Here is a 23,647-nt window from a genome sequence, read left to right on the forward strand (position 1 = left end):
TAATATTTTTCTTTTATTCTTCGACAGTTAGATAGGTGACACCACTTTGGTCTCTCAGAAGGTTCATCAGTAAGTTCACGATGTTATTTAATTGTAAATTATCCCATTTGAACAAATTCATCACAATTTCGAATAAATTTGCGTTAATAATTAAATTTTTAATGCTTAAACTGCTTGCACGACTCATCAATCTGAAAAGAGCCCATGCCACTTCCTTTACCGTTGAAGCCTCATCACTTGAAAGTAATTTCAAAAAGCTCTGAACAAATTCCGCATTCGCTAAAATTAGGTCCACGTCACTGTGAAAGCCTTTAGAAATTGTTCCTAAAATCAAAACTCCTTCGTAGACGACGTCATTTGATGAATTTTCAAACATTTTTTGTAATTTTTCCAGAATATTTGAGTTCAATGCGTCCCGAATTGCTTGACCATTCCGAAAAATGTGACGAAGGGCATGCGATGAGCATTTCATAATTTTTTTGTTTGTTTTGTCGATTAATTTGATCAACGGAGGTATAAGAGCTTGAACGTTTAAATAATTTGGGGAGTTGTAGTAAAGTGGATAGCAAAGATTCGAGCAAAGCCACGTCAAAATTTTTAAAGTTGAGACAGTAACTGATGGATTGTTCAGAATAGGGACAATTTTGTCAACAATGCCGTTAGAAAACAACAAATCTCGTTGGTTGGAACCATCGCAAGCGATATTTGAAAGAGTCCAGGCAGCAACTTCGATGATTTTTTGGTTTGAGTGTGTCAGTAGATTAATTAGTTTTGGTAACCCACCGGCATGGATGATGGATCGCGTTTGGATTTCATTTCCAGTTGAGATGTTTAGAAGCAACCACGTGGTTTCATAAAGTAATTCAGGACTAAAAATATAAAAAAATTGTGAAAAACTTCTAAAAAAATGGTTGGTACCGATAATTTAGTCAGATATCTTTAAACCACGTGACCTGAAAATGTTTAAACCCACATTATCTAAGAAATTTTTGAACCACGTGACCTGATAAAATTATTAAACCACGTGACTTTATAAATTTTTCGAACCAGGTGACCTTAGAATTTTTTCGAAACACGTGAGCTGAAAAATTTTTAAACCACATGATCTAAAAAAATTTCAAACCACGTGACCTAAAATTTTTTTTTCAAATCACGTGACCTTAGAAGTCACGTGACTTGAGAAAATTTCCAAACTACTGAGAAATTTTTAAACCACGTGACTTTGAAAATTTTTTGATCACACTAACTTAAAATTTTTCAAACCACGTGACCTAAAAAATTTTCAAACCCGAGTTAATACCGCATTTTTTCTGAAAGTGCGACAAAAATTAATAAAAAATTGAAAAAAATTACTGATCAAGTGCATCTAGACAAGAAACACAAATTGGAATAACATTGCGAGCTACAACTGTTTCAATTAAAGTCACATCTGGCTGATTTGAAATACTCAAGAGACGTCGAATGATCTTGATACACTCGAATAAAATGTCAATATTGGAACTTTTGATGCCTTCAATGATGGTTTCGATTTCATTTTTAGTCATTACTTCAGATTTGGAATGTTTTTGAAGAATTTCTTTGAGCTTGACGTCCATTGAGTCGGCAATGTTGCCCATATTTTCATTTAAAATTGGAAAAACTATAAAAAATACAAAAGGTTGTGTTATAAAAAAATATCTTGTTGATATAAAATTCGTCAATTAAGTCTAAGCACACTTTGTTTGTGCCGGAATTGAGATAAAAAAAAAGATTTGCTGATAAAAAAAATTTCTAAAATATTTTTTTTAGTGTAAAATGTGGCGTCAAAGAGACAAAATCTTCAAAATTGTCTTCATCGCATCATTTCTCAGTGTCACAAATTCTCAAAATTCATCACAGAAATGCGATTTGAGCTCAAATAAAGTTATTCAATGTGATCCTGAGACTTTTGGAACCTTCTTAACATGCATTCCTGGCATTGAGGTACCTCGTAAAGTCTCAAAATGCTCAATTGACACTCCTTACTGCAACATTGGTCGTTTCGAGGATTATTGTTCTGACGTTTCAGAGTGTTCTGGTCCCAATTGTTTCGTGATTGGATCATTTTCGTGCTCAAAACCCGGATTTTATCCAAGTAAGTTACGAATTTTGCTTGAAAAATGTATTTTTAATTAAAAAAATTATTTTTAGATCCCATGGATTGTCATTCTTACTTCTACTGCAATGGAGATCAACCAACTGTAACTCCCAGATTTTGTCCTCCTGGATTTTTCTTCAATGCACGAACGTTCAAATGTGCTCGGAAACTCATCAAGGCTCAATGTTTTACTCCAAAATGTGATAAAATTGGAAATTTTCCACATCCAATGAACCTGCAGCTCTTTTATAGTTGCGAAAAAACGGAAAATTCTTCAGTAATTCCTAAAATCCATCGTTGTGACGCCAACGAAGTCTTTCGTGATAACAAATGTACCTTTATTTGTCGCCTTCCGGGCAGATTTCCGCACGAAGATCCATCGCGCTATTACGAATGTTATCGCTACGGACCACGACTTGCCTATGAAATCCACAGCTGCGGCTCAAAAGCCTTCAATAGCGTCACAAAACGATGCGACTTGTAAATAAACTCCATTTTCTGCCAAATCATCCAATGAAAAGTGCGAAGAAGCCGTTTTATTACATCACATCAACATCAACACGGTCGTCAATCTAAAACAATGGAAATTGAAAATCATAAATATTTAAAGAAGGGAGGGATACAAAAGTCAATCTTCTCCATTTCATCATTGTCTTGTTTGTGTGTTTTTTCCTTCTTTTTCTTCTTGTTCTTCTGAATTGGATTTATTTTGCTTGGCAAATCATTGTTTTTCATCCCCCTTCGTGTTTTTCATCCATGAATGCCGTGCGTGTGTAACGCGTTGTAGGTGTTTGTCAAACAATTTGTGAGCTGCTTTATTACATTTTTCACCCAATTCGACTATTAAAAGGGAGTAAATAAACATATTAAATGGAAATCAAAAGAGATTAGCACATCAAATATTACAACTTTGGGATTTGCGTAGATTTGAAGATGAATTTTAAAGGCAACATTGTGTGTGGAGGGCATGATGGAGTAAATATTTTACGGATTTTAACTTACAGTGTACTTAAAAATTATTTTTTAAATAAAAATTTATTAAAATAATTTTTTTAAAAAATTAAAACTTTTAAAAACTAATTTTTTGGCATTCAAAAAAAATAATAAAAAAATTATTGTTAAATAAGTTATAATTTTTTTAATCATAAATACTTGAAGAAAGTTAATTTTCTAGATTTTCACGAACAAAAATAAATAAATTTTCTGACCCAAAAAAATTAAAAATAAAAAAAAATATTTTTTCATATAAAATAAATGAATTTTTGAGCATGAAAATTTAGAAAAAAAAATTAAATTAAATTTTTCCGAAAAAAAATATTTATAAAAACTATTTTTTTAATTCAAAATAAATAGAAATTTTTTAAGGAAATAATATCTGAATTTTTAAATTTTAAATTTTTAGAAAAATTAAAAGTACCACATTTTATGAAATTTTATTTTTTTTTTTCATTGGACTTTTAGATAAGATAAGCTCATAATAATAAGTTTGAAGCGTAAAATTTTTACCGCATTTCGAAGAAAAAATGCGGTATTAAATTCGACTTGTCGTCTGTGTGTGTGTGTGTGTGTCAGTAACGCTGTGCCCCAAAAAAATTTTTTTTATTTATTTAAAAATCAAGGAGATTTTGATGGAAATCATCTTTAGAATGAATATTTATTCAATTTTAGCTTTGAAATCTATCAAAAGTTTACTTAAACTTGACTTGAAAAATTTCATGACCGTTTTTCTTCTTTTTCGAAAAAACGGTCATGAAAATTTTTTTTTTTTATTTTTTCAAAAATCAAGGAGATTTCGATGGAAATCATCTTTAGAATGAATATTTATTCAATTTTAGCTTTGAAATCCATCAAAAGTTTACTTAAACTTGACTTGAAAAATTTCATGACCGTTTTTCTTCTTTTTCGAAAAAACGGTCATGAAATTTTTTTTTTATTTTTTCAAAAATCAAGGAGATTTCGATGGAAATCATCTTTAGAATGAATATTTATGTGGGTTGTGAGGTGTATGGAATTGTGAAAGGGCCATTTTGAAAAAAGAATTTCAATGGAAAAAGTTTGTAGTTGATAAAAAAAAATGTCATCAAAATTGACCATTTTTGGCCTTTTTTTTATATATTTTCAAAGAATTTCTAAAACTTTTTAAAAATATTTTCAATTTTTAAGAATTTTTTTTTTTGAACAACGAAATTTAACATGAAATTCTTTTTTTACTTCTCTTTTTACATCGAAAAAAATTTGGAACGGCCTTAAATATTTTTCTTAAAAATTTAAATATACCTAACTTAATTTTTAAAAAAATTTAACTCTTTAAAAGAAAATTTGGGCAAAATTATATAAAAAACTATTTTAATAGCACTGTTATTTCTTACTCTCAAACAAATTTCATACGCATTTAATTTAAAAACATCATTTATCTTCATTAATGTCGTCGCAACAAAAATCGCTTTAAATATGAAGCACCAAAAACTTTTCATTCAAAAATCACATCTTCCCAATTTTTCGTTGTATTCCTTGCCTTTTCATTTAAAAACCACAACTTCGGCACATTGATGCGCATGCTGCATTTAAATTTGAAGAATTAACCAAAAACTTTTCATTCAAAAATCACATCTTCCCAATTTTTCGTTGTATTCCTTGCTCCCACAACTTTTGAAAAATATATTTTAAATTTTTCCGATATTCCATTTTTTTTCATTGAAACTTTTCCATTATTGATAGAAAAATAAAAGTAACTCCACTTCTGAAGCATTCATAGTACAAATTTGGTTCATCGTGTGGAAATGTTCCGACGCGTCGACATCTATATGAGCATCCGTTCTGCCATATTTCGCCCTTGTTACACTTAAAAACCATCGGAAAGTAAGAATTTTTCGATTTTATGCAAGTGTAATAATATTGAGGGTTTGTGACTATCGCTTCCGTTGTTTCTGCCTGACATTTGGGAAGATTACAAGAATTAGCTTGACCTGGAGTGCACATCAAAAGTCGCAAATTGAAAATATATCCAACAGGACACACTTTGGCAGACACAAATCTATCGTTTTCATGGCAATAAAAGTATTTTTGGCAGTTTGTCAAGTCTGGTGAGTAAAATTTCTTAGAAAAATTCAGTTTTTTAATGAAATTTTTATTTCTTACCAGGATACAAGCCGGGTTTGGAACACGGGAATTGTCGATCATCCTTGCAGGCGTAACTTGTGGCTTCAATTTTTTCCGAACAGTAGTCAAAAAATCTTCCAACAGTGCAATAAGGTGCATTTTTGTTACATTTTTCAACTTTTATTGGAGAAATTTTGCCCGGAGCGCACGTCAGGAGGACATCACATTGTTCGGTATCGCATTGAAGCTCTCTGGTGATGTTCGGATTGCATCTGTTGCTGGTCAGTGAAGTTGTTTTATCAAAAAATAGACAAAAAATTAGAAAAATTAATGCGGGACTGAACATCTTGGCATCATAAAAGTTAATTTTTTACTGTATAAAGCTACATTTCTTACATAATCGCTTATCTTTTACCTTGACGTGACGTAAATATTTGTTTGGACAGCGATTTATGAGCCGGCAAAAATAGTTTTATTCAAATTTTGTCACAAAAAAGTGGTTTTTGCACGAGTTATGAGGTGCTTGAGACATATTCCATCATTTAAATACCACCGTAATCAATAAAAAGTAATGGAATTCTAATAATAACGCAACGAACATTTGTCTCTAAACGGGCGTTCATGACAACAGACGACCTGTAGTTATGTGGAGTCATTCATAAAAATGCAAAATCAGTCGCGACGTAGGTACTGAACTATTTAATCGATATGTTAAAGGCATCGCAGCTCGTAGTACGATGGAACATACCTTTACACGGCATAAAAAGCCCAAAATTAGGCCAAAATAGCAAAACTACCCTCTCTGTGCCGTTACACCTGCAAGTATCTAGCAACTTATTTTCATGAATGACTGCGATTTGGAAAATCGTGCACACGAGCCCGTAATAAAAATACATAAAACTGAAATTGAACGTGAAAATTTTCGTCAGAGCACGTTACGCCTTCGAGCTGTTTGGACGCGTTGCTTTTTCCTTCTCACCCATTTTATTTATTACACCTAGATATAAAGAAAAAGTTGCTGTAACGCGATTTTTTTTCGCATTTGTTTGTTTGTCAGGCATGCCATAGCCTTGACAGTCTGCAAAAAAAAAAGTTTCGAACAAAAAAACGCGATTGAATGTCAAATCGTGATAAAAATGAATTTTACAACAAAAACTGGTCTAATAGCGAGTCCTAGAAAGAAAATTTATCGATATACAAAGGTAAATATTTAAAAAATTAAAGTGAAAATAGGAAAAAAATTGTAATTTTGTGTGAATTTTAGTCATTTGATCCACTGACATTGGCTCCGTGTGCCATCACGAAGCAAGTATCGTTCTCGTTACGACCGTTCGGAGGACTTTTCAACCCGTATTCGAAGGGATGTTCCGTGCTTTGTAATCATCCGGCATCGGTGGAGGTGAAAAGTGTCGTGAAACGTGCCAAAGATGCTTGGGTAAGGCAAATTTTTCATTAAAATAATTAATTTTTCCTATTTCGCGTTTTTCAACCCTTGAAAATATTTTTAAAAAATATGGAAAATTCGGAAAAAAATGTTAAAAAAATTAAAACTAATTGAAAATGTTTGTATTTTTTGTTTGGAAAAATTCCAATTTAACAATAAAATCATAGAAAAAACGAATGAGGCATCTAATCAATTAAAATTTATATAAAAAATCGCGTGAATTATAAAAAAATTTTTTGGAAAATTTTAATTTTATTTTCGCAAAATTCAAAATTTTTTAAAATTAAATTTAATTATTTAATATAATTAATCAAAAATTATTTAATATAAATTAAAAATTATTTAGGTAATAATTATTTTAAAAAAAATTATTATTTCAATTTTTTTCACTAATTTTAATGAAAAAATTCCGGGGAAAAAATAAGAATTTTAAATAAAAAAGAATTTTTTTTTGCCTTTTAAAAAATACTATAAAAATTGACTTTTTATTTAAAAAAGTATATAAAAGTTTTAAAAAATTGATTTTTAAGAGCCCTTTATTTATTAAAATTTAAATAAAATAATGAAAAATAATCACCTTTAAAATATTTTTTAGATCTGCGATGGTCGTGCCATGTCCTTACGTTCGGGCGCTTCCTCTCGACGTGATAAACGTGATGACGGTTTGGAGGACCTTCCAGAACACGTTCCAGAAGAGTTTTTTCGACGTTACACTGATACCGACAGTCGTCCATTGACGCCGACGCCAACCAGTAAGTGCTAAAATAAATTCAAAATTAGGCTGCGACACAAAAAAAAAGAATTTTCACGAACAAAACGAACAACTTTCGCTTGTTTGGCGGCCTACATGACTGGCAAAATGAAAATTGATTTATAAATATAGGCAGATTTCAGCGAAAAGTTTCAAATTTGATTGACGGCACATGACATCCAGTGCAAATTTTATGAATGGAGTCACACACATTGCACCGTTTAAATTAATGCAAAAAGTTTTTGCTAATTTTAAGTTTTTATGAAAAGTTGTATGTTTTTATGCATTTCAGTGGTGAGTGGAAAAACTAGGCCTAATCAAGGTGTCAATTCGACGTTCAACACACGGCGATGTGTAACGCCCGAACCAGTATCGAGTCACGTGAAAGAACGAAAACAGCTAATTTTGGATTTGAGGTTCAATTACCTTTTCACTTTTTTAGCACTTTTAATTTTAATTTTTTGTATTTTTTTAGACGAAGTCATAGTCAGGATGTTTTTGCAGTTTCTGACCTTTCACCCACGCAGCTTCAAGACACTTTTGGCGTATGGACCCAACAAGAGGAAACAACTCGCATTCACACGGTCGAAGAACATCCCGATGAGAACGAAAGTGAAGCCGCGGCGCCTGCAGCTCCATACGAGAGATTTTCCCATACGCCATCTTCCGCCCATTTACGTACAAGTTTGGTGCCAGATCCCATGGAAGAAGCCGCCCAAAAAATCGAACAAGTTTGCATCAATGATCTCGATGAGCCCGATGACGAAGACCATCCCCGACGTCGCGGCAAAAAACGTAAAAAGTCAAAAACCATCACGACACACACTTTCCAAGCGAGTCAAGATCCCGAAACGCATATCGCGACACTTGCGGCAGATGATTCGCAAAATGCATCGGCAAGACCGTCATTTTCCATCCCGTACAGTAGCGGGTCGTTCCAAATGTTGGGCCATTTACCGCGTGCCACGTTTGAAATTGTCGAGGAAGATACGTCGGAATTTTTCCTTGATGAGGAGTCGCTTAAACTGTTGAGACGTGGCTTGAACATCGATATCGTGGAGGAAGTTTTTGATCGATATGTAAGAAAAATTACCGGAAATTGCTTGAAACTGTTAATAATAATTTTGTTTTATTTTCGCGTTAATCTGAAGAAACATCGTGCGATGAAGGAAGCATTGCGGCTAACCGCACCCGGCAAAATGGAAAGTGAGGCAGTGAAAGAGTTGCGTGAGCAGTTGCAGCTGCCAGAAATGGATCACGAAAAGTGGATGGAGTTGCCACGGAAGTATACGAGAGCTTCGGCGAGGTTTACGTTACCGATGGATACGAGGGAGTTGTCAAGTGAGTTTTTTATTTTAATCAAAAAAAAAAATGCCTTAAAAATTTTTATTTTTTTTTTAAATTTTGAAAAAAAAAATTATTTAATTTTCTGTAAGATTTATTTTTAAAATTTTTTTCTTTAATTTTATTTATTTATAAATTTATTTTTAATTTAAAAAAAATTTTTTAATTTTTTTTTAAATTTAAATTAAGATTATTTTTATTTATTTCAAATAAAAAATATTTTTTTGAATTATGAATTAAATAATTTTTTATTTTAAAAAAGCCTTCGTGTCTAAAAAAAATTTTTTTATGGATAGGATAAATTTGAAAAAAATTGGAATATTTATTCCTAAAAAATAATCAAATTTTAAAAGTTTTTGTCAGTTTTCTTACTTTCTCTTCAATTAAATCCAATTATTTTGATAATTTGATAGAATTTCTTGATGATAAAAAAAAATTTTTAAATTTAGATTTTTTTTGCTTCATTGAATTTTCGACTTGAAGCAAACTAAAATAAAAAGCCCGAAAATTTATTTAAATTATTTAATTAAAATTTTAATATTAAATTTAATTAATTTTTATGCTTGTTTTCACAAATTTAAAATCATTTAATTTTTTTAATTAAGGCGAATAAATTTAATATATCCATTTTTTGTCTCCCCCCCCTCGGATTTTGTCGAAAAAATTAAATATAAAATACAAATATTTTTGACATATTTTGGAATTTTTATATTAAAGAATCATGAAATATTACTGTTTATGAATAAAATTATTTTTTAAATAAATTTGCTTCGAATTAATTTTAGACCTTCGTGTCTAAAAAAATTTTTTTATGGAGAGGATAAATTTGAAAAAATTGGAATATTTATTCATAAAAAAATTTTGAAAGTTTTTGTCTGTTTTCTTACTTTCTCTTCAATTAAATCCAATAATTTTGATAATTTGATAGAATTTCTTAATGATAAAAAAAAATTTAAAATTTAGATTTTTTTTGCTTCATTGAATTTTCGACTTGAAACAACCTAAAATAAAAAATTATTTAATTAAAATTTTAATATTAAATTTAATTATTTTTTTTGCTTTTTTTCACAAACTTGAAATTAATTAAATTTTATGTTAAATTTTTTTTTCAGGAATGACTCCTTTACAATACCTCAGCAAACACGTATCTGTCTTAAGCGATCGCAAGCAACTTTATCACCGAATTTTCGTACGAAATCTATCAACAGTCACCGACAAAAACGGCAAATCCGCTTCCGATTCCGAGGACGAGGAAGACTTACAAGAAGCTGAATCCAAAGGAAAAGCCGATATGGTCCGAACTTTATCGTATTCAGTCCTGGACAAAGCGATGCACGAAGTTTTGGGCTTCCATGGCAAAGCAGATAAAATTGCAAAAATCCGAGATTTACTTGGATTAGTCGGAGATGTGAACGGCAACGAAGTTCCCATCGATTTTCGTACGTGGTGCGGCATCGTCGCCTTTTCCGAGAGATATTTAACGGACTTGGATAAGGATTTGGATCCGTGTAACGAGGTAAATTATAAAAATTTATAAAAAAAAGGTTTTTAATTAAAATTAATTTTTTTTAGATCGAAATTGCTGATTTTGAGTCCCTCGATCGGAGAATAAAAAATGTCGAAGGTAATGAAAAACTCATAAACGTCCTTTACATAATCAAAAACAACTAGAGACGCACTTGAATCACTTTTATTGAATCATACCGACTAAGAGTTAATCGTATACAATACTACAACAATAAATAAATATAAAATAGTGTGATCTTGATAAAAAAAATTTCATCTCTATTTTTTTTTTATTGTACAACATTAACAAAAGAAAAATGGTCAATTCGTGTTTTTTAAGCATTCGCAGCTTCCAGTTCCTTTTCGACAAGTTTGCGGTATTCGTCGAAGCCACCGTCGATACTTTGCACCGTGCCATTGCCGCAAATCCACAATTCCTTGCAAACCATGCGAATGAGTCGTTCGTCGTGAGACACGAGAATAACGCCGCCTTTGTAGTTGTTGATCGCGTGACCGAGTGCCTCGATTGTTCTAAAAAAAAAAAGAAAGTTAAAGAAAATTTAATTGGAACAGGAAATTATTTGCAAAAAGTTTCAACGTACTCAATGTCCAAATGATTCGTGGGTTCATCGAGAACGAGGAAATTCGGTTGCGACATGCACATTTTCGCGAATGCCACGCGACTTTTCTGCCCTCCCGATAAACTTGCGATAACCTGCAACGCCAAATCGCCCGAAACACCAAAACTTCCAAGTTGTCGCCTGTATTCTTCGACTGTTTTGCCGGGAAATTCGTTTTGCAGCAGTTCCACCGAGTTGACATTCATTGCGAGCGAGTCGACATGATGTTGCGCAAAGTAAGCGAGACGCAATGCCCGATGCGTCGTCATAAGGCCACTTGTGGGTTCATTGATGCCCGTGATGATTTTCAGCAAAGTTGTCTTACCGGCGCCATTTTCGCCCACAATACAGATGCGCGAGTCCAAATTCGCCGATAAATTAACGCAATTGAAGATCGTTCGGGATTCGTTGTACCGGAAACCGACTTCGTTCAGTTGGATCATCGTGGCGTTAATTGGTTCAACTTCGGGGAATTTCAACGTCACTTCGACCTCTTTTTCCACGGGCTTCAGTTCCGGCAATTTCTCCAACATTTTGATTTTACTCTGAACACTGGCAGCGCGATTTGCATTGTACCGGAAGCGATCGATGAATTCCTGGACATGTTGCCTGTGTGCGAGTTGGGCTTCGTATTCGCGTCGTTGTGCCTTGTGTTTTTCCGTTTTTGTCTTGTCGAATTGCTCGTAGTTGCCCTTGTACGTGTCTATCCGTTGCGAGTGGAGGTAGAGAATGTCTGTGGGCACGGTATCGAGGAAGTTGCGGTCGTGAGAAACCACGAGTAACGTCGTTGGCCATTGTTGCAGATAATTTTCCAGCCAAATAATCGCTTTTATATCCAACATGTTCGTCGGTTCATCGAGTAATAACAAGTCTGGCTTGGAAAAAAGTGCTCGGGCAAGTGCCAGTCTCATTCTCCAACCCCCAGAAAATTCTTTTGTCGTCATCGCTTGCATTTGTTTCGTAAATCCGAGACCGTTTAGGATGATAGACGCTCTCGCGGGGGCCTTATCTGCTTCAATACTCTCCAATTGGATGTAAATCTCCGACAATTCGGCACTTAATGCTGGATCGGCAGTTCCACTACTTATCAAACTATTTATTTCCTTTTCGCGTTTCAGCAAGTTGCTGCGCACAAAGTCACATTCGAGTACGGAATCGAGCGCGATTGTGTCGTCGCCGACAACTTCTTGTTCCACGTGCAAAATTGTGATGTGACTCGGGATTTGCAGGTGTTTCGACGAAATCATGCGTAAAAGTGTCGTCTTGCCCAAGCCATTTCGACCGACAAACCCATAACGACGCCCGTAAGCCAGCGTTAAATCAGCATTTTGCAGCAGAACCTTCTCACCGAACGAAACATCGAAATTTTCTATTCGAATATCCATGGAACGATTCGTTCCCTTTGATTCCAGTTTGTTGTCTTTTTTGCTGATGACTTGCGACGCTGATGCCGTTTGCAGCACAGGAGCCGCTGCCGGTGCTTTTACTTCCGAACGTTTTTCCTTCTTTTGTTCCAACTTGGCTTTGGCTTTTTCTAGTTTTTTCGAGTCAACTTTTAGACTGTCGTCGCGCGACACGACCCAAATACTCTTGTGTTCCGTATCTCCGTTATCGAATTGCCCCACGATACTCCCCAGATTCACGGGAGCATCCAAAATTTTCCGGTCTGTGGGTTTTTTGGCATCTTTGTGCATAAGGCCGTAAAATTGGTCGCATAATCCCCTAGAAAAAAATTAAAAATTATTGAAACCGGAAGAGATTTTCTCAGGAAAAATGAATTTACTTGATGTCATCTTCAGACTTGTCAGCGGCAACTTCGTGCAAAATACCGCCGATTGCGTCGTAAATCTCCTCACTGGACTCGAATTCGTCGCCGCCGCTCTCGAGAATACCTAAAACGACATGAAGTTAGCAACAGATGTGGAAAGACATGAAATTCACGCACTTGAGACGTAATCCTGAAGTTCGCCCTCGATTTTGGGGAAACTTTTCTTCAACAGTTCGATGCAGGCTGCCATTTTAAGCCGAGGTCCGTGTCCTGATTTGCTTCTTTGATCCGAAATTACCTTTAAATTAAAAGCAAAAATCGTGTCGAAATGTGATAATTTTGGATTGCTGGCAAATGTCAAGGTGACGTCTAACAGGGTTGAAATCAGGCAAGTGCGCAGTTTTTTTCAAGGGACTTCTTACTGCGTGGTTTGGAATTTTTCATTAAAATTTAGAGTTTTTTTTTAAATTTTCAATGAAATTTTGAATTTTTTTAAAAATATTTTAGAAAAGAATAATTTTCTAAAAGAAATTTTATGAAATTAATTAAAAATTCAGGTAAAATTGGTGAAAAAACAAAAAGATGTCCCGTGCAAGATGAAAACAAACAACCCTGAGTACGTGATGACGCTATGACATTTTAAGCAATTGAAAAAAATTGTTAAAAATTCGATAACGTCGAATATTTTTGTGGATTTCCTTGTGAAATTTGAGAATTTTCCAAGTAAGTTCGTGCAAAATCCCCTCTTTACGTGCAAAATCAACTAACAAAACTAAAATTCTGCATTTTAGGTCCGTAATCCGTGTTAAAGTTGCACCCATCGATTTTCCGTTGCACGAACACTCATCATGTCCGATTCAGGTAAAAAGTCCGTTGGGCTCAGAAAAAGTACGAGAGTGCCGAAAGTCAGCAAGGAAGTTGCCGAAGCCAAGGTAAACGTGGAAAATTTGAAGAAAACAGTAAAGGAAGAACGCGCCAGCGATGAGGAGAGTTCCGAAGAAGAGGTCAGCGATCAAGAGGATTCCGACATCGAAGGCGAACAATCGTTCGGTCCCGCAGCATTGGGTCTCCATCGTGTCGGCACGGCTTTACCAAAGCGAAAAAAAGCTGCTGCGCCATCGCAAACGCTGAATCGTCGCGGAATTCCGGCGCGAATTAAGAAGAAAAATCCCCTATTTTACGACGATAACATGGTGAACGATCAGAAACAAATTAAAAATTCACCGAAAAAACCGACACCGGTAAAGGTGACGCCCAAAGGGAAGGCCAAGAAGGTCCTTGCTGTGAAACGTGCCGCCGTTGCGGAAGAAGAATCGCCGGCTCCCGTCAAAAAATACAAAATTGTCAATAAAAAACGCAAAGATGATTCGCTGGAAAATGCAATTGTCATTCCCGTTGACAAAAAGTTGGGTCAACGAATTGGCTTGCGTCTGCGAAATTTGCTAAAATTGCCGAAAGCGCACAAATTCGTCAGTTACGAGTGGTTCTACAGTACTATCGACAAGGCCATACTCGGTGGCGAGAACGATTTTCAACAATGTTTGCGGGAATGCTATCCGACGCTCGTCACGCGGAACCTGACACGTGCCGAATGGAATCACGTACGTCGCACTTTGGGCAAGCCACGTCGCTGTTCGCAGATTTTCTTCGACGAGGAACGCCGTGAACTCGAACGAAGACGTCAGAAAATCCGTTTGTTGCAAACGCGCAAAGTGGGCGATCCCTCGTTCGTTCGTGACCTGCCAAAGGAGATTCCGATGCCATTGACGGTGGGTACCAAAGTAACGGCGCGATTGCGTGCCCCCCAAGATGGGTTATTTAGCGGGACTGTTGAAGCTGTCGATCCCCTCACAAATTCCTATAGAGTCAAATTCGATCGTCCCGGACTGGCGTCGCAAAGTATTCCGGATTACGAGGTGGCGGCGACAGATCCGCCCAAGACACTTGCCTTGAGTCACATTACGCAAAACTTCCGACCGCGAAAAGACGTGCAAATGTACATGATCTCACCCATGCGCAAGGCTGGTCCCCTTTCGTCCATTTACAAGAACGATCCGTTACTCGGCGGCGACAGTTATCCGCGTTTGCCGAAGCCGAAACCCGTTTTGCAGCTCCCCAAGGACCAAATTAACGGACGCAGCATCAAATTACTCGAAATTATCGTGCGAGCAAAGAAACTCTTGTCCGTCAAACAATCCAAATTCAAGGAACTGAAAAAAATGAATGCCGAAATCGAGCAGTCGAAGGCGAAAAATGAGACTTTAACCGAAGACCTGCAGAAAAAGTACGCGTATCACGTGATCGGCATGGAAAAATTAAATCGCGACATCACCGAATGTCTCAGCAAGTTGCAAACGTACTGCAACGAGCTCACGGACGACTCCAAGACGCTGGCGATGCTCGCGCCGAGTTACATGCGTGAAAAATGTCGCGAAATGGCAGTCAATATGGTGGAAAAAAATAATTCCGATGCGGTGTTGCAGGACGAAGGCATGCTCGACTTGATCACGAATTTGACGACCGTCATGTGGATCACGTCGCATTTGAACAATAACGAGCAGTATGGCAGCATCATGAGTGTCTTGACGAGCTCCTTGCACGAGTCGCGGTCCAAATTGGCGCCGGAAAATGGACCCATTTTCGACAAAAATGTCGAAGCGCACGTGCAACAAATCAAGGTCGGCATCGTGAAAAAGCTGCAAGAGTTGAAGGAGAAACGGGCGCAAGAGGATGCGGCGAGAGCCATTGAGGCGGGTGCGTGATTTCGTGTTGTTTCTTTGGGTGTGCAGCAAGTTGTTTAATTTCCTTTCCTAAATACAATCTATCTAGAGTAAACTAAAAATCTTCCGTTGAAATTCTTATAAACGACATTTAACGACTTTTTTTTATTTAGGACTTTTCTTGTAAGAATTATCTTGTACCTTTCACAATTTATAGATTTGACAAATAAAAATATAACACAATCTATTAAAAATAAAAAATTCCAATTAGAATTTCTTTAGCTTGGAATTTTCAAGGTCAGTATTGTATTTAAATTGTGTTTAAATTGACCTAAAATTTAAAACCTTATAAGATTAAAACTTTTTACTAAAGTTTTCTGAAATCTTTTGATTTTAGTGACATAATTTTTTTTTTTTTTTTGAACTTTAGGATTTAAAGTTTTTTTCTTTTAATTGAAATTGAATTAAAATTAAATTTACGTGATTCAACTTTTTTTTAACTTTAGACAAATAATTAAATAAAAAATAGTTTTTTTATTAAAAAAAAATTAAATTTTTTTTAAAAAAGACTCCCACTTTTACATTAAATATTTTTTTGATTTTCTTACTTTAATTTTAATTAAAGTAATTTTTTTATGATAATAGTTTATATTTTTTATCAATTTTTTTTTAATTCCTTTTTAAATTAAATTTAAATTTTATTTTAAAAAATATGAAAAATTTTTCAATTATTTTTATGAAAAGGTTTTTCACTTAAACTTGTTTAAAATTTTATTTTTTTTATTTAAAATTTTGAAAATTTAAAAATCACTTCAATTTATTTTAAGTAAAAAAACCTGAATTTAATTTTTTTTTTAAACAAAAAATTTATTTTTATCAAACAGCCAAAATTTTATTCACTGCTTTTTAATTTTTTTTTTTAATTTAAGTTTAAGTAAAAGTTAAAAAAAAAACCAAAGCCCTTTTAAAAAATATATTTAAAAAAATAAAAATTTCAAATTTCGTTAGGTCAGTACAATATTTGCTGATTCATGAAATAATTTTATTTTTAAATTCGCTCATTTACTTGACTTGAACTTTGACTTTTAATCCTTAAGTTCAAACAGAAAAATTAAGAGTTTAATTTATTTTTGGCTTTATTATTTAAATTTATGACTCTATTTAATTAATTTTATTTTAATTTTAAGCTTTTTAATAACATTTTTTAATTTTTTTTTAATGAATTAGGACTACAAAGTTTGAACTTTGACTTTTCTTGAAGCTCTTTACAAAAAATTAGGTAATTGAAACTTTACTTAAATTTACCTTAAAAACTTGATTTTAAGTCAAAAACTTGCATTTTTAGCCAGAAAAAAATTTTCAACATCAAAATTTTAAGTTTTTTTCATTCAAATTCGATTTAATCTTGAGAGTAAAACTTGTACGAAAACCCTTCATATTAAAATTCCATTCAAGTTTATTTCTCAAGTTTCAATTAGACTTGGATTAAATCCATATAAAAACATTTGTCAGAGTATTTTATCGAAAGGTGGTCTCACCACCAGCATTTTATCCATTTTTCTCGTCGAAAATCACCAAATATTTTAAAATTTAGCCTTTTAATTCCCTTGTACCCGCAAAGTGCCTCTTAATTTCATGAAGTTGTGAATAAACATTGCCAAATATCGCTGAAAATTGCAATAATTCGAGAACCGCATCGTGTGTTTACAAAAAAATTAAAAAAATATTTCGCTAGTTATTTATTGTTTTTAATTAACGATGGTCACCGTGGCTGTTCCCTACATCTTCAACGAGATTTACAGCGTTTTCAAGAACGTAAGTTGGCCAAATGAATCAATTTTTGGTCATTTATCGATTTTTCACATTTATTCTAGGCACCTCCTTATGCCTTGTTTTTGGAAGTTTTCTTGTTATTCGCTGTCATTTGGCTGATTTTCCACAAGAGCAATGGAAAAACGAAGAAATTATCTCCCGAGGTAAATATCCGAAACATGTCTAATGTTTTTTTTTCACATCGCGATGATTCAGAATTTCCGATATTATCGACTCGAAGGTCATTCGCGTCTTATCTGCGCATTGCATCTTAATTAGTGCTTTTTGTACTTTTAACAACAATTAAAGCGTTTTTTGTCGCTTTTTTAGGAGAAGGCACGCATCATTGAGAATTGGACTCCTGAACCGCTCGTCGCTTTCACGCCGGAAGATGATCCCGCGCTGAAGGAACGTCTCGTCACGGGTCGCGTTGGCAAGCGAGTGACCGTCAACGGCGTAGATTGTCTCAATTTGGCATCGCACAACTACTTGGGGCTCTTGGAAAACCCGGAAATCACGGAAAGTGCGATTAAAAGTTTGCGCAAATACGGCGTCGGAAGTTGTGGTCCACGTGGATTTTATGGCACAGTTGACGTGCACTTGGAACTCGAGGAGAGATTGGCGCAATTTATGAACATGGAAGAGGCTGTTGTGTATTCTTATGCATTTTCGACAATCGCAAGTGCTATTCCAGCGTATTCCAAACGAGCTGATATCATTTTTGTGTAAGAAATTCTAATTTTTTGTAGAATTTTCCTAACACTTTTAATTTTTTAGTGACGAAGCAGTGAATTTCTCCATTCAAAAGGGATTGGATGCATCGAGATCGAAAATTGTGTTCTTCAAACATAATGACATGAAGGATTTGGAAGCAAAATTAGAGGAACAGGCCAAGCTTGACAAGAAAAACCCGAGAAAAGCTGCCAAAACTCGCAAATTTTTGGTTGCGGAAGGAATTTATTTCAACACCGGCGAAATTTGCCCTTTGCGAGAGTTGGTGGAGTTGCGTAAAAAGTACAAATTACGAATGTTTTTGGACGAAAGCATCTCTTTTGGGTGTCTTGGCAAAGGAAAGGGACTTACCGAGCATTTAGGAATCGATGTAAGACTTTTTTCTGCTTTTTGTTTGATAAAAAATTCAAATTTTTATATTTTAGAAAATCGAAATTGACCTAATTTCGGCCTCGCTGGAACACTCAATCTCATCAATTGGCGGATTTTGCGTTGGATCGTCCTTCATTGTCGAGCATCAACGTCTCTCTGGTCTCGGTTACTGTTTTTCCGCATCATTACCGCCTTTGCTCGCTCAAGCTGCGATCTCAGCGTTGGACACGTTCGAGAAAGATCCTCAAATGTTCGATCAGCTACAGGAAAAGTGCTCTTTAGTTCAAGAAAAGTTCAGTAAATTCACGAATCTCACGTTGCGCGGCGATATTTTGTCGCCGTTGAAGCATCTTTACCTGCGAAAAGAGCTCTCGTCGTACGAGGAGGAACGAGAAGTCCTCGAAAAAGTCTCGGAAGAGTGCATTAAGCGCGGCGTTGCTGTCGTCAAAGCGGAATATTTGGATAAAATCGAGAAATTCTGTCCGCGAGCCAGTATTAGAATCGCCATAAATCGATTGTTGACGAAAGATGACATCACAACAGCCTTTGATACGATCGAAGAGGTGTCGAAAAAGGTGTTGGCACAAAAATAATTTAAAACATGAACCTTGAATATCATTCCAAAATCGAATATTTTTCGTTTTTCTGCACTTTTGAACCAGTTACGTTTTTCTTTTAAATAATTTTTAAGAATTTACGACGAATCTAAAGTTTTTTGGATCGATTCTAGCTTTTTAAGATAATAATTAGTCTTAGGATGAAGGAGCTTTACCAAAAAAAATCACAAAGAGTTCACAAAATAATAAAAAATGCTTTTGAAACATTAAATTTTCTTTGAAAAACGCAACGAAACGCTAATTTATCAAATTTTTCTTCACGATTTCCCCCCCACTATCGCTAAATGTCAAGTGCATCGTAATTGCAATGTTTTGATCAATCATTTATCAGCCGGTGAATTGCATAATAAACTAATTTTTCATCATGCAGCAAATTTTCGATGTAATTGGACAACCAAACAAGGACCAAATTCGTCTCTACTACAAAAAAATCATCGAAGAACCAACGGAAGACTTCAAAAATTAACTAGAAATGCGGAAAAAATCAAATATTGCTACCAGCGATTGAAAGACAACAACATGATCGTTGACAAGGGACTCGCAATTGGAAAAAATGAAGTTTTGGCGATCGAGGCACGTAACGAAGCGAACATTTTGTTCATCAAAGAGAAAAATTTCGTAAAATCTCTCGAAAATTACAACAAAAGTCTGTGTTTATCACCTCTAGGAAGTGAAAATATCGGAATTTGTTATGCAAATCGGTCAGCAATTTATTTCGAATCGGGATTTTATGACTTGAGCTTGGAAAATATTGATTTGGCATTGCGTCACAATTACCCGGAAAAATTGGTGCCGAAGTTGGAAGCGCGTCGGATGAAATGTTTTGAGCGAAAAAACCAAGAAAAACCAAAAATTACCGAAAAACAACTAAAATTAAGTTATAATTGCAGTAAGAAAGTGCCAGGAATCATCGAAGGACTCGAATATGGGAAATCAAAGGAATTTGGAAGATTTATAAGAGCGAAACACGATCTCTACCCAGGAGACATCGTAATTATTGACAAACCGGTGATCAAATGTCTCGAGGGCTCGGAATACAGATTTTGCGCTAATTGTCACGAAGGAAATTTTTTAAATTTATTTCCTTGTGACTTTTGTTCCAAAGCGATGTTTTGCGGAGACGCTTGTGCGAAGGAAGCTTTTACGAGATTTCATCAATTCGAGTGTCGCGTGATCGAAAGTGAACTTAATCGACTTGTTATTCGAGCTACCTTGATCGGTTTCACTCTTTTTGACGATTTGGAGGATTTTAGAGCATTAATTAACTCAAAGCCCATCACTGGATTCGATTTAAATACCAAAAACTGCTCAGAAAAGGAGAAATTCAAGGCGATTTATTGTCTTGCGACGAATAGTTCTCAACGAAATTCCGTCGACACCTTCAAAAGAGCCAATATTTTATCGCAATCGTGGCACATGCTCATCACTCATTCAAATTTAAAAAATTTTCTTACATCTGAGGACGATAAAGATCTCTTCCTTGACACCTTGCTCCACTTTTCTCAACTCGCAGCGACAAATTCACACGAACTCCTGTACATGTCAGCGACGCCAGCCCCGAAAATCGACGACGACGGTCTTTACAGCCCCCAAAAGACCGGATCTGCCCTCTTTCCGGTCATAAGTCTCCTAAATCACTCGTGCGCTCCGAACGTTTGTCGCGTCAACAGTAACGGCACGATTGCCATCATGGTTCTGCGAAATATCAAAACAGGAGGTCAGCTGTTCGACAATTACGGATGCGATCATTTGCATCACACGCGAGATCAGAGGCAAGCAAAATTAGCGTCTTACCTGTTTGAGTGCCGGTGTGAGGCCTGCAAATGTGATTATCCGCTAATTGAGGGTCTGGCAACGAAAAACTTGGTTAAATTTGAGCATTTGCGGAAGGGATTGAGCAAAATTTTGGACTACGATCCGAAATGGGCAGCGGAATATTTTCAGAAATGCCGGAAATTTCTCAAGGATGCGGGACGACATTATCCTTCGTATGAAATTTGTGCGGCGGAGACGATTTTAGTTGCTTGTCGTAAGATTTTGTTCGAAAATACGCCGTTAGAGCTACAACTTCAACCGGTTAATAAATAATTTTGACGTTCAATTGTTTTTTTTTTAATTTTAGGGTCATCCTAATTTCTCATAGATTTGTCAAAAGAAATATTTTTTGTTCTAATTTTATGGAAAAACTAACAAAAAACTTTGATTTTTGAAAATAATTTACGTAAAAATCGAAAATTTCCAAGGTAAGTCACCGAAAAAACGTCAAAAACCCTGAAAATAATTCAAATTTCATCATGTATCGTTAAATTTTAGATACTGACGCGATGGACTTGATTGAAAATATTAAAAATTTGTTCGGGACACCAAGTGAAGAGTTCAAAAACTTGCCAAATAATGCCCAAAAAATTCGATATTGTCACCGGAAAGCAAAAGAATTGAATATTATTTACTATCACGGGATTTCTGATGAAAAATGTGAATTAAAAGCGGTCGAGTCTCGAAACAAAGGAAATAAATATTTCTCCAAAGAAAAAGATTTCGTGAAAGCTCTTGAACAGTACAACAAAAGTCTCTCGTTTTCGTCTTCGGGAAGTGAAAACTCCGGAATTTGTTATGCAAATCGCTCTGCTGTCTATTTTCAAGCGGGATTTTTCGATTTAAGTGTCAAAAATATCGAATTAGCTTTGAAAAACAATTGCCCGGACCGATTGATCAAAAAATTGGAAGAACGTCGTTCAAAATGTGCTGAAAAAATAAAGGAATCAGTTCAAAAAGACCCAAAAAATTACCACTTACCGCTTGAATTGTCTTATCCGGCGAGCAAATTGAGTCCTTTCGTGATCGACGGAATCGAGCTGAAGACGTCGGAAAAGTTCGGGCGTCACATTTGCGCTAAACGAGATTTATTTCCGGGTGATTTTGTCATGATTGACAAGCCGTACTTCAAATGCCTAGAAAAAGGACTCGAATATCGGTTTTGCAATAATTGCCACTCGTCGAACTTGCTGAACTTGTTTCCCTGTGACATTTGTACCAAAGCCATGTATTGCAGTGTTGACTGTAAAACAGAAGCCTGGAAGCGTTTTCATAAATACGAATGTAAAATTATTGAAGAAGATCTTGCTCCTATCGTGATTCGAGCTGCATTGATGACCTTAACTTTGTTTGAAAATTTAAATGAATTAAGAAATTTGCTTGAATTGGCAACAAAAAATCCGGTCACAGGATTTGATTTGGATTTTAACAACATTTCCGAGGTGGAAATTTTCAAAGCCATCTACAATTTATCGACAAACGCCTCGAAACGAAGCGATATGGAACAATTTATGCGAGCTAATGTGTCAGCTCAAACATGGAATGTCATCCAAAAATCGCCAAAAATTAAGGATTTGCTCAAAAATCGTGCCGATGAAGATCTTTTCCTGGAAATTTTGTTCCATTTTTCCCAAATTTCTGCTACTAACTCGCACGAACTGCTCTCCACGTCAAAAGAAGATGTTGACGAACCAACAACCGGGCGTTACATCCCACAAAAATGCGGCACCGCAATTTTTCCCGTAATAAGTTTGATAAATCATTCGTGTGCTGCCAATGTGATGCGAGTTGATGCCGATGGAAAAATTGCTTTAATGGTTTTGCGAAATATCAAAAAGGGCGAGCAGCTTTTCGATAATTATGGGGCTCATCATCAGATGCAAACGAAATCCGAGCGTCAGGAAATATTGAAGGGCTACTTGTTCGAATGTGATTGTGAGGCGTGTTTGAATGACTTTCCGTTGTTCAAAAATAGTCAAATGAAAGGATTGCTGGAATTTTCGGAGATTTTTGATGATTATCGCAAGTGCACGGATTACGATCCAAAATGGGCTTTTCGCTATAACGGGAAGTTGAAGAAATTTTTGAAAAATTTTAGTCAATATTATCCCTGCTTTGAGGTGATGGCTGCCGAAGTGAGCTTGATCACTTGCACAACAACTTTGTTCGGAAATATTCCGTTGGAGATTCAGTTGAAATCTTCTTATTAATAAAGAATTTTAATATATTTATTATTTTTTTAGTAATATGCTTTTCTTCAAATTTATTTTAAACTTAAAATCTCATGAAAGAAAAAAATTATGTAAAAATATTTTTTTTTAAACTTTATTTTTATTTAAAACCAAAAAATGTCTCTAAACTGATTTTTTTTTTTTAAATATAAAAATTTAAAATTATGAATATAGTTTTTATTTATTTTAAATTAAATTTTTGATTTTTCAAAAAATTTTTTAAGGCCGCTCCAAATTAAACTCAATAGTTTTGTCCAAAATTTTTGAAATAAAAATGGGGGGCAAAATAAATGGGGCAAAATAAAAAAAAAAATTTGAAATACTTTTTTTCATACAAAATGTCAAAATTTTAACATCTTTTGGCCAATTATTAATATTTTGGTTGTTATAATTTTTTTTTACATTGATGTTTGTATATATAAAATTGATTTCAAAACATTTTAACTAAAATTGAAAAAAATTAATATCTTAAAAAATATTGTTGTTTAGGTTGAAAATTTCATTAAGTGCAAATTTTTGAAATCTGCCAAAAAAACTGCGACGATTATCAATTTGAACCAACTCAAAATCGGATTATGATTTTATTCAATTTTATAAGATTATTCTAAAGAGCCACTCAAAAAAATAACAAAATCTTATTTAGATGTTAATTTAGCATCTAAGAGATGCTTATTTGATCGCTGGCATCGTCAAATAATCA

At 34.7% G+C, this 23,647-nt stretch overlaps 5 protein-coding genes across 5 annotated transcripts; 4 read left to right on the forward strand and 1 right to left on the reverse strand.

Annotated features, from left to right (window-relative positions):
- The first annotated feature begins 1,794 nt into the window (after positions 1 to 1,794).
- On the forward strand, positions 1,795 to 2,600 carry LOC134837414 (uncharacterized). Its single transcript, XM_063852789.1, has 2 exons — positions 1,795 to 2,113; positions 2,170 to 2,600. The coding sequence occupies exons 1-2, from the start codon at positions 1,795 to 1,797 to the stop codon at positions 2,598 to 2,600; spliced, it is 750 nt and encodes a 249-aa protein (XP_063708859.1).
- A 3,615-nt stretch (positions 2,601 to 6,215) lies between these two features.
- On the forward strand, positions 6,216 to 10,485 carry LOC134837009 (uncharacterized). Its single transcript, XM_063852313.1, has 8 exons — positions 6,216 to 6,417; positions 6,480 to 6,650; positions 7,255 to 7,411; positions 7,703 to 7,826; positions 7,886 to 8,489; positions 8,562 to 8,751; positions 9,867 to 10,270; positions 10,327 to 10,485. The coding sequence occupies exons 1-8, from the start codon at positions 6,352 to 6,354 to the stop codon at positions 10,423 to 10,425; spliced, it is 1,815 nt and encodes a 604-aa protein (XP_063708383.1). The 5' UTR covers positions 6,216 to 6,351; the 3' UTR covers positions 10,426 to 10,485.
- A 39-nt stretch (positions 10,486 to 10,524) lies between these two features.
- LOC134837007 (ATP-binding cassette sub-family F member 3) lies at positions 10,525 to 12,996 on the reverse strand. The gene is made up of 4 exons (XM_063852312.1): positions 12,826 to 12,996; positions 12,664 to 12,772; positions 10,863 to 12,602; positions 10,525 to 10,791 (listed from the first exon to the last, which is right to left on the reverse strand). The coding sequence occupies exons 1-4, from the start codon at positions 12,896 to 12,898 to the stop codon at positions 10,596 to 10,598; spliced, it is 2,118 nt and encodes a 705-aa protein (XP_063708382.1). The 5' UTR covers positions 12,899 to 12,996; the 3' UTR covers positions 10,525 to 10,595.
- Positions 12,997 to 13,269: 273 nt separating this feature from the next.
- On the forward strand, positions 13,270 to 15,601 carry LOC134834597 (protein lin-9 homolog). Its single transcript, XM_063849330.1, has 2 exons — positions 13,270 to 13,371; positions 13,440 to 15,601. Exon 2 carries the CDS (start codon positions 13,497 to 13,499, stop codon positions 15,408 to 15,410), a length of 1,914 nt encoding a protein of 637 aa, XP_063705400.1. The 5' UTR covers positions 13,270 to 13,371; positions 13,440 to 13,496; the 3' UTR covers positions 15,411 to 15,601.
- A 1,285-nt stretch (positions 15,602 to 16,886) lies between these two features.
- On the forward strand, positions 16,887 to 19,103 carry LOC134833586 (serine palmitoyltransferase 1-like). The gene is made up of 5 exons (XM_063847954.1): positions 16,887 to 17,183; positions 17,243 to 17,344; positions 17,511 to 17,905; positions 17,958 to 18,282; positions 18,338 to 19,103. The coding sequence occupies exons 1-5, from the start codon at positions 17,127 to 17,129 to the stop codon at positions 18,875 to 18,877; spliced, it is 1,419 nt and encodes a 472-aa protein (XP_063704024.1). The 5' UTR covers positions 16,887 to 17,126; the 3' UTR covers positions 18,878 to 19,103.
- The last annotated feature ends 4,544 nt before the right edge of the window (positions 19,104 to 23,647 follow it).

The sequence above is a fragment of the Culicoides brevitarsis genome, chromosome 1, assembly GCF_036172545.1.
Source record: "Culicoides brevitarsis isolate CSIRO-B50_1 chromosome 1, AGI_CSIRO_Cbre_v1, whole genome shotgun sequence".
NCBI lineage: Eukaryota > Metazoa > Arthropoda > Insecta > Diptera > Ceratopogonidae > Culicoides > Culicoides brevitarsis.